The sequence below is a fragment of the Quercus suber genome, unplaced genomic scaffold (assembly GCF_002906115.3).
Source record: "Quercus suber isolate HL8 unplaced genomic scaffold, Cork oak 2.0 scaffold_570, whole genome shotgun sequence".
Taxonomy (NCBI): Eukaryota; Viridiplantae; Streptophyta; class Magnoliopsida; order Fagales; family Fagaceae; genus Quercus; species Quercus suber.
Window position 1 is genome coordinate 92,155 of NW_027070015.1, and position 10,942 is coordinate 103,096.

Consider the following 10,942-nt stretch of genomic DNA (forward strand, 5'->3'; position numbering starts at 1 on the left):
TCTATGCTTGTCATTGTGCATTCATAATATATTTATGTTTCTAATTACCCTCCTCCTCAGTGTTAAAATAGGAGTTGCTAAAATTCAGTTTTGCAGCATGTGTGACCTTAATATACTCGTTCATTGTTTGCTATTAGTTTACCTAAATTGGTTATGCCCATTTTTGTGGATGGTTTATTGGTGTGATTTGTGTGTGTGTATTTAAGTAATACGTTAAGAATTGCATTGTGATCTTCTAAGTACCAACATAAACTAGTTAAAAAGCATGTTTTTAGTATTATTAAGAAGAAGATGCATCATAACCCAAGCATGGAATAGGGCATAAAAAGGGGAGAAAATGGACTAAGGAGTATGTAAGCCTTTGAATACAACCTAAGTTGCATATATATTTCTTATTGAGACCCCTGGCATAAATATGATGAAACTTGCATACCCTTGTAGTGGTCGTAGTCCCCAGCTAATCTCTAAATAATAGTAAACTTAAGTTTATGTTGTTGATGGGGGCAAAACAACTCTATCACATCTACTGCAAAGTGCTTTGAGCTACACTAATTATATTATACATAACTAACCTGGCCAACATGATTTCATTGGCTAATTTATGACTAAAATGAGATAGACGAATAAAGTAGCGGTACCACAGTTTTCTCATGAAACCAGTAGTTAACCATCTCCGTCCACTGGTCCTCCATTACCCTCGGCGGTGTCTCCTTGGCCAATACTTCTTCCCTTGTCACCCCTTCTTTAATGTGATCCTTCTTCAACTTACTCCTCTGATTTCTCTTGAGGACCCCGAGTATATGCATTGCCCATCCCATTTGATTGGGTGGTTTAACAATATTGGGCTGAATGAGATACCGTTTCTGAAATGCAAAAGTGGAGTTAGCAAAACACAAGCATGGACCCTACTAAATATGACATTTAATTACGACAACAGCTATAAATGACTGTTACTTATACTTTATTTTCATATTACCTCAATCTTCGTCCAACAATCCTGTTTAAATTTTTCAGGGACTTTTGGCCACCCAGTAGGGACAAGTGGGCATAATAACCCATTGTTAAAAAAAGTTTCCAACCACCAAATAACCATTTTACCGTCCGGACCAATCGGTTGCCCTTGGCCATTTAATAGCAACGGGATCTTCCAAGATCCATCCAATGCCCATATCTCAGCTAGCGTTGGAGGACCACATTTTTTAAGCCTATTTTCCGCTGTTGGACTTTGTTGATAATCATCTGTATATACAAAACCACCAATATTAGGGCTGAATTATCAATTCTCACAACTCATGAAACATATCACACCACGGAAAAATTAGTCATCTAGTAACTTAATGTGATATTAAGGGTTTATAATTTCATTTAAACAAAACATCAATACATTTATGCAGGGATAAGTTTCAGGAGGCGATTTTGCATTTAATTATTAATGTAGTGGTTTTATGGGACAAAAAAACCATTATTTAAAAGAAAACAAAACAAAACAAAACAAAACAAAACTCATTATATAATCTTACAGCCAACCCATCAAGTTAATGATAATGGAGTATCAAGTTAATGATAATGGAATATTAAAGATTTAAATTAAAGTAGATAATATGTAAAGTCGATAATCCATAGTCATATTTTTTATCAATAAAGTAGGAATAAAAACTATCATAAGAAAAATAAAGATTATGTGGTCAATTCTAACCATACGATAATATGAAGTAGATATATATATATATATATATCCAAATTGCACTAACTTTATTGTTTTTACTTGATGTTTAAGATTATGTGATGCAGCATTTGGAAAAGCAATCCTTATTTCATTGCAATATTGACAATAGGATTTCCTTACTGTTTCGAGTTCTGCCCTTTAAACATAAATGGTAGTTTGTTGTTTCACCATCAAAGGTGTATTAAGTTTAACAGAGTAGTGCCCCTATTTAGTAAAACAACCCAAGATCACTCCATTACCTTCATGTGATAAAGTGTAATTGGTCTTGTAATATTCTTGGGTAGTTATGTCTGAAAGAAGCCTAAATCATGCTCATATGACAACAACAACATACTGCTGAATATAAATATTAGAGTGCAGGAGTAGGCAAGTATCCACATGAAATGAACAACAGTACCACATTCTCTATTTCTTTAAGGAGAATTTAGCCTTCACAGCACATGTAAATACTATATCTATGACTGAGTTTATTAGAAAATTGGGCTATTACTGAGTTCATTTGCTGGGAATTACTGATCAGCAAATATTGTCTACACAATACTTGGAGATGTCAGCATCTATGTTGTGGGCAAGGATTAGTATGATGACCTTGCTTGTGAGTATTTTATTAATTTCTTTTAGTTAAATATTTAGAATATTATTTAACTAAATTCAACCATTGTAAACTATTTTTACGCTACATTGAACTATTAAAAGCATACTCTGCCTAGAAAAGTTAAAGTAAAAGAAAAAAAAAATCAATAGGATTTTTATTTGAAGACATGTTAAGTACCAGGGGCCTGTGTCTCATCGTCATCAGAGGCAACTGGTCTTGCCTCCTAAGAAATATGAGCTTCCTCAACTAATGTTTCCTCCACCCTTTGTTGTCCATGTACTTCCTCAACTTGTGCCTCCACCCTTTGTTGTCCATGTGACGATCCTTCGCCAACGTAAACAAGTGGCAATTGCCGTTTCCTCTTCCCTATACCTGCGTCCAACACTTTCACAACTCAAACATAAAGATGAATATAGCCAACAGCCAATCACATGAACAAATAACAATTTTAACAACATGAAGAAAATATAATACTAACAACATGATCAAATAACAATTTTAACGTTAATGATATAGGTTAAAATTGTTATTTCTTCACGACATGAAGAAATAACAGTTTGTTCATAAATATTGCAACAACATGAAGACAAAACAGTGAAATGTGATAATTTGTAATGTTAAAACTGTTATGGGCTTTCTTAACAACATGAAGAGGAACATATTTTTCACTTATATATGCAAGATTCTCCAACTTAATTTGCACGCAATAGACCTTTACCAATTCAACTTACAATTTCAATAAATTTCTCTAATTGTTTTACACATACAACAACAATACCCTATTACACTATTCATCATCGTTGTACTCGACTTCGTTGTCATCTTCATCGGAGGACTCATCATTAATGAGCTCACAATCATCTAAGTTGTCCATTTCATGAAGATCTCTTTCGCCAATGATAGAGGCATCAATTGTCATTCCCTCCACATCAACTCGACCCCAACGAAGGTTTTCCCCACCAGCATCATTACTAGTTACACTATATAGAATTTTCTCATAAAACCCGTGCGTGTCATCCTCGTCACAATGGGGTCCAATACCGGCATCAAAGACATCTCTAGTTTTAGTTTTAACAACAACATACCAATCTTTATGTCTTTTATTTCAACATAAAAAACTTGTTTAGCTTAAGACGCCAAGACATATGGTTCATCCACGATTTCCTCCCCACCACACATGGAGTGTGTAAAATTCACCATTGGAAACCCAAACTCGTCAGTCTTATATCCCCTCCTATTTTGATCATCAACCCATGTACACTTGAATAACACGCGTCTAATATTGCTAGAATAATTCAGCTCAATAATATCTGTTAACACACCATAGTACGTAATGCCACCTTCAGTGACAACACTAACTCCACTATTATGCGTTTTTCTATTTTCCTTGACATTCGAACTCCTAAATTCTAACCCATTTATGACATAATCCTTCAGCCGATTTACAAAAGTATACAACCCTTTGGAAAGTGTGATAATTGTATCAATAAGTGCAGTTCTTTCCCTATCAACATCAGTCATTGACATCACCTATTATAACCAAACAAACTTATTATAATTCGTACAGTAATTATACTTATGGAAAAGTTACAAGCTTGAGAAGTTGAAGATGTGAAATGTACGTGAAACCTAAACCAACCAAAAAACTTCTCTATGTGGTGCTTATGAATAATAGCTGGGGATATACAGCAGTGGCCCCTTCGAAGTTTATCCTCCACCACACTTTTGTGCATCCTACATGCGATGCCAATTGTGTTAGTGTTAATACACCTAGCGTATAGAATAATTGTCGTGCAATTATATTAGTGTCCGTAGTACTTACTCACGAAATTGGTAAATGTTCTCAGAATTGAATAACACGTAGCGATGAGCTTGGGTGAACTCCCTATTGTCTAGTGTCACGCTTGAAACCGCCCCTGTTGAGTCCTCCATTGCCCTCGTGGGTCAATTGAATATAGTTTCTACCCCTTCCATAGTTTCCTCAACTATGTATCCTTCAGCAATAGACCCTTTTGAAGCAGCCCTATTTCTTACGTAAGACTTAAGGCGTGAGAGGTACCTATAATGCGCATAAGAAGATCAAAAATTGACACTAGCTATTAGAAAGCACACATAAAGCTTATAATGTACATGTATTACAATTGACTTACCTCTTAATAGGGTACATCCAACGGTACTACACTGGACCACCAATCTTAGCTTCAGTAGCTAAGTGCATGACCAAATGTACCATCACAGTGAAGAAAGATGGAGGAAATATCTTTTCGAATTCACACAACATGACTGCAATCTCTACCTCATCATTCTCAATCTCTGAAACCGTAAGGGTTTTGGAACAAATTTTTCTAAAAAAACAAGCTAACTTTATCAAAGGCCTAGTAACGTGCGATGACAAAGATCCTCGTAAAGCGATTGGAAGGAGTTGTTGCATTAAGATATGAATATCGTGACTCTTTAAACCAGAAATCTTGTGTTCTTTCAGATTGACACGGTGTGAGATGTTGGAAGCATATCCATCAGGCACTCTTACGTCCTGCAAAACTTGCAAGAAACTATCTTTCTCCGATTGAGTCATATGAAAACATGCGTGCAGTATCGTATACTTATCATCACCTTTTCACTGTAAGTGGAGTTCAATCCTTATTCCCATGTCCGCTGAGTAAGGCGTGCCTTGTAATTATCCTTTGTCCAATCCTTCAAGTTCAACACTGTGCCAAGTATATTGTCCATCACATTCTTCTCTATATGTATCACATCAAGATTGTGTCGCAACTTGTGATCCTCCCAATAAGGCAAGCTGAAAAATATACTTCTCTTCTTCCAACCACGAAGGTTTGTCTCACCTCTAAGAAGTTGACATTTCTTCCCCAAATAACGTCCAACTAAACTTTCAGTATCCACAAGTATGTCTGATGCAACTGGTGCCACAGGAGCCACTTGCATATCAGTAGATCCATCAAATAACGTATCTTCGTCCCGAAATTCATGGTCACTATCCAACCATCGCCTATGTCCCATGTAACAAAATTTGTGACCATGTTTTAAATATCGAGAATCGGTCTCTGAGGCACAACAAGGACATGCAAACTCACCCTTCGTACTCCAACCTGACACATCTGCGTATACAGGAAAATCATGGACGGTCCACATCAATGCCGCATGCAATTGGAATACATTTTTTGAAGATGCATCAAATGCTTCTACTCCAACATCCCACAATTCCCTCAATTCTTCTACTAAGGGTTGCAAGTACACATCTATCACAATCCCTGGCAATGTAGGACCAGGAATAAGTAATGACAGGATCAAGGATGACTATTTCATGCACAGCCAAGATGGGAGATTGTAAGGGACTAGCATGACAGGTTAAGTGTTGTGAGAAGTGCTGTGAGTAGTACTTATAATTCCAAAGGGGTTGAACCCATCCGCAGCTAATCCAAGTCTGACATTATGAGGCTCAAATGAGAACTGTAAATGCATATTGTCAAACATTTTCCATGCATCTAAGTCAGCAGGATGCCACATTACCCCGTCATCTATATGACCATTAAAATGCCATTTCATAGAACTAGCCAGGTCGGGTGACAAAAACAGTCACTGCAATCTTGGCTTTAAGGGGAATCACCGTAGGATCTTTGCAGTTTTCTTCTTTCCCTTACTAGGTGAGGCATTATTACCTGTAACAGATGCCTCATTCATTTTCCAACTCGAAATTTTGCAACAAGGACACTCCTCAAGGTTAACATTCTCCTTCCAAAATAGCATACAATCATTGAGACAAGCATGGATCTTCTCATAATCCAAACCCAAATCTCGTACTATCTTTTTAGCCTCATAATGGTCCTTTGGCAACTTAGCATCTGAAGGAAGCATATCCGTCAAGACTTGAAGCTACATAGTAAATGACTTGTTCGTCCAACCCCAAAGAGTCTTCAACTAGAACAACACAACAATGGCTGAGAATATGCTAAATTTCGTACAAGCAGCATATAAAGGTTTGTCCACATCATCTATCATTTTGTAAAACTTTTGTGCACCGTCATTCAGACCTTCAGTCGGTTGTTGCGCAATTTCACCTTCTCCCATTACTTCGGTTGCCATTTCATGCGTGGAGCACAAATCATGCAACATCCCACGAAAGTCACCGTAGTGTTCATGGGAGTCTTGCGCGTGACTACTCCCACATTCAAGGGTTGTTGGCGCAGCCGCTGATTCCCCATGAAATTTCCAATATGTGTAACTTCCAAGCATCCCGTTACTCCACAGATGGGCCTGTGCCACCCCGGGTGGTACTAAATCCAAGTTCACACATTTGGTACAAGGACATAAGATCTTTCCACCGCGTGCATTCTTAGATGCAAATTCCACAAAGCTAAGTACACCTTCAATATATTCCCTGTCACCCTTCCTCTTCTTCATCCAACTTTTATCCATTGGTATACAAGATTTACAAAATTTGACCTACAACAACATTTGGTAATGCAGAGCCAATAAACCTTAAAATTAGATTCATAGGTGCTTTGTTAAGAATAGGTGATTTGTTACGAACAGACATACTTAGCTATGCTTAAATATTCAGAGACATATATATATATATATATATATATATATATATATATATATATATATATCACTACTTCAAGAGTAACCTATGCTTTCAATTTTGTAAATAATAACACTAAATCAAGCATAACTTAATGCGAGTTGTTGTAGAATATTTTAAGCATAATTGTTGGAATATTTTAATGTGCTATGTAAAGTTTTTTAAAGCCTTACTTATTGTAACTATAGTTGTATTTTTAAACAAATAAGACTGTCAAAATAAGGTCATCCAAACATAATCTCAATAGTCATTTACCACTTCTTTAAGTAAATGTAAAATGTAAAAAAAAAATATATATATATATATATATATATCCAACAATCTTTAACTTTAACTAATATAGCAGTGTTTTAAAAAACGCAACTATAGGTCCCCCTCTGTTTGTAATAAGAACTTATTACAACTAAACCTATAGCTGCATTTTTAAAAACGTAGCTACAAGTATATTGTTTTAGCTGCATTTATAAGAAACGCAGCTATAGGGCAGCTATAGCTAGCTAGATTAGGGCATACTCTTTTTATTTTTTGTAATAATATCTTACACGCAGGTGCATTTCCCACAAAGCAAGTAATGAAAAGAAAGCTACCTTATCTTCAGCAAGCAGTGGAATATGAAGAAGAATCACAGGTGGCTCAGTGTCTTCCTACCTAAAACCCCCATTAAGAAGCAAAAATATATAAGTACGGTAAGATGTAGAAGATTGGACCACATGTACATAGGTAAGATGTAGAAGAAAGCTAAATATTATGTTACACAGCTTATATGAGTATTTTTTTTTTTTTTTTTTTTTTGTAATAAGAATCGAAAACTATAGTCACTATATATGCGAAACTATGTAGTATGACAATTAATGCAGATGAAGGTAAAGCATGTGACGCATATAAGCATTGTGGTGAGAAACTTAATTCTCATTTATTTGAATGACTTTAGAAAGGGAAAGGGAAAGGATTTAAGGGGTTTGGATGGGTAGAATAGAAATCCCTCCAAACCTATATTTTCCTAATTCCTCAAATTTAGGGACATTTGGAGGGGAAGGGATTCAGGTTTAATGAACTTTTATGTACTTCCTATTTTTCCCTTCATGGTTCTCAAGTATAGAGTTCAATATATTAATGATATAATTGTCAATTTTGTACACATTATACTTTCATCTCCTTGTCAAGTGTCTTATAGCTTGCTGATATTTCCTTCTTTCATTTTATGAGGGGAACTGGAGTTTGAATCTCCCCTACCCCATTGTTGTAGATATAAAAATTAAATAAAAACAAAATAGATAGATATTATTTATATTTTTTTCAATGAAGTTTGTGATATAAAAGAGACATATATATAATAATTAAAATAAAATAAAATAAAAAAGGCATGAAATAGGAAGAAAAGTATGTTGTATCTATACTTAGTGTTTGTTCCTAGTCTGTCACAATCCTAAAAAAGAGAGAGGAGGGTTGTGGTAAGGAGATTAGACGTATAAAATGTAGTCACTTTATTATGAATGGATGAATATGATTCATATAGACACTTGGAATATAATGGCCTTAATAGATAAACTAATTGAAATAGTAGATACAATAATTAGGAGGAAAACAAACATAATGTGCTTTTGGGAGACTAGTAGGTTAGAAATCTAAAGACATAATTTCTACAACATATCAATTATGATATATAGGAAAAAATAAAAAAAAAATAAAAATATGATAGGTATAATCATTGATAAAAGTCTTATCCATATGCAATTTACACCCACTAACTTTGCCTAAAAATCATTTTAGTTATTTAAGTTTGAAGTTGGTAATCTTAGTGTAATAACTTTGCCCAAAAATGATTTTAGCCCTTTAAGTTTGAAGCTGATAATTTTAGTTCGGTAACTTTGCCCAAAAATCATTTTAGTCCTTTAGGTTTGAAGTTGATCATTTTAAATAGAATTCCTAGTGTTAACATTTCTAGTGAGTAAAGGATAAGCACTCTAATACCTATTTATAAGAACAATAGAGATATTCAACATTATACAGATTATTTTGGAATAAGCTTATGAGTTATGAGTGCTATGAAACTTTGATAGAGAGTGATTGAACTTAGGTTAAGACATGAAATAAAAATATTAGATAATTAATTTAGTTTTATGCCAAGGCGATGTACCATTTAAGCAAGTTTGTTATTGTAACGTCGAATGGGCAAATGTGGAGAAGCCTATAAAGATCTCCATATGAGTTTTATTAATTAACCTTGAGAAAAAAAAACGTATGACAAGATGCGTAGAGATGTAATGTGGTGATTTTAGAAAAGAAATGAGTTTCTTTGAAGTATATAGCTATAGCTAGTGTGAAAACAAGTTGAGACGTGGGAGAGTCATATAGTTTGCTCATGTGCAGAGGATAGTTAATAACTAGTGAAGGAGAGTGACTTGATTTGAGTCAAAGGAATGAAAAAAAAAAAATATATATATATATATATATAGAAGAAAACCTAAAATAAAAGTAGTAGTTGTAAAAAATTCTAAGGTACGTAATTTTATAACACGAATAAATTATGCTCCCTACTGTTATATTCATGGTAGATCCCACTATAAATTTAATTAGTGGATGACCTCACTATTAACATGAGAAGAGAGAGTATTATTTTTTATTTTTTTTTATAAGTAATAAGACTGTTATTGAAAAAATTGAACATCATGGTCACGATAGTGAACACTTTGAACAATGAAACAAATACAAGAAGATCAAGAGGTAAAAGAAATAGAAACTAAGAAATCAGCTACAGCAGTACAATTCGTACAATCCCAAATACGAGCCCCAAGAAACAGACTACGAAAAAGTAAACTTGGGAAGTTTTGAATGAAATGAATGGGCAGATCAGACAAGTAATGGGCAGATCAGACAAGCTACACACATCTATTTTTCCAGTGAATAAAATGAATTTAAAGGCTATAAGAGAGACAAATCCAGAGCAGCCAATGGTACAAGCTGTCACTCATTCCCTCTTCCTTTCCATGTGCATGGTGCCCCTTGAAAGTAGCGGTTTCATGAGGCCAAATATATATCAACTTGGAAAACGAAACTTGAAGATTTGAACTGGAGGAAATGACATCAAGAGGAAATTATTTTCGAAGAACTTCAAAGTAATTTTCCTTCATAACATGCTAAAACTAGAAAAACTTGACTATTCAACTTAAGAGATTGACTGGCGAAGTAGCACATTTCAACTGATCGAGCAAAAACAAACTTTTCTTTTAGTAGGAAAACAAAAATCATTATTTGTCTACAGATGAGAAAATGTTTCTTATACACATCAAGCATATATTATACATAAATAGAAATCTTTATACTGATGCAAGCATGAGGCACCTCCTGTGGTCCTTAAAATGTAAAGTTGAAGCCAGAATCAAATTTTCATTGGAATCCCAATATATTTGTTCTCAGAATATTGATGTATATGCTCACAAAATCTAATTAGAGATGATGTGCAATCTCCTAAAATGAATCTGCACCATTCTTGAACAGAAACTGATAAATTGGGAATGGCGTTGGCAAACCCTATCTATATGCGAGAATATATGACTAATCAAACACAAGTGGGACCAAATATATGGAAAATATTAATTTGGTTGGCTTTATATAACCACCTCACATCTACCTTAATTAATTTGAAAATTCAACCCTTTGAGCTAAATTAAAAAGAAAAACATGTGACCCTGTCTATTAATCAAAACTATTTAAAAAAGGAGTTGTCCTTTCCCTTCCATTTGGGCTTGTCTATATGTCATTGATTGTCAACCAAAGGCACCAAAGACAGAGGAACCACCCAAAGGAAAAGACAAATGGAGGACAACCCCAACTGATTCCACCAACCTGGCTAATTCATGCCTTTCATATAAATAATGCAACAGTTATCACCTACCAACAAAATAATGGAACCTTGTTATTGGACTTGTATAGCTGTAGGGACAGGAGCGGTTAATTAGCACATGGAGACACCCTCTTGTAGCTGGTTTTTGTAAATATATATATATATATATATATA

The 10,942-nt window shown here is 34.6% G+C and overlaps 1 protein-coding gene across 1 annotated transcript; it reads right to left on the reverse strand.

Annotated features, from left to right (window-relative positions):
- Window positions 1–4,961: 4,961 nt before the first annotated feature.
- On the reverse strand, window positions 4,962–6,755 carry LOC136063750 (uncharacterized). Its single transcript, XM_065764577.1, has 4 exons — window positions 6,302–6,755; window positions 5,999–6,181; window positions 5,720–5,857; window positions 4,962–5,590 (listed from the first exon to the last, which is right to left on the reverse strand). The coding sequence occupies exons 1-4, from the start codon at window positions 6,753–6,755 to the stop codon at window positions 4,962–4,964; spliced, it is 1,404 nt and encodes a 467-aa protein (XP_065620649.1).
- Window positions 6,756–10,942: the final 4,187 nt, after the last annotated feature.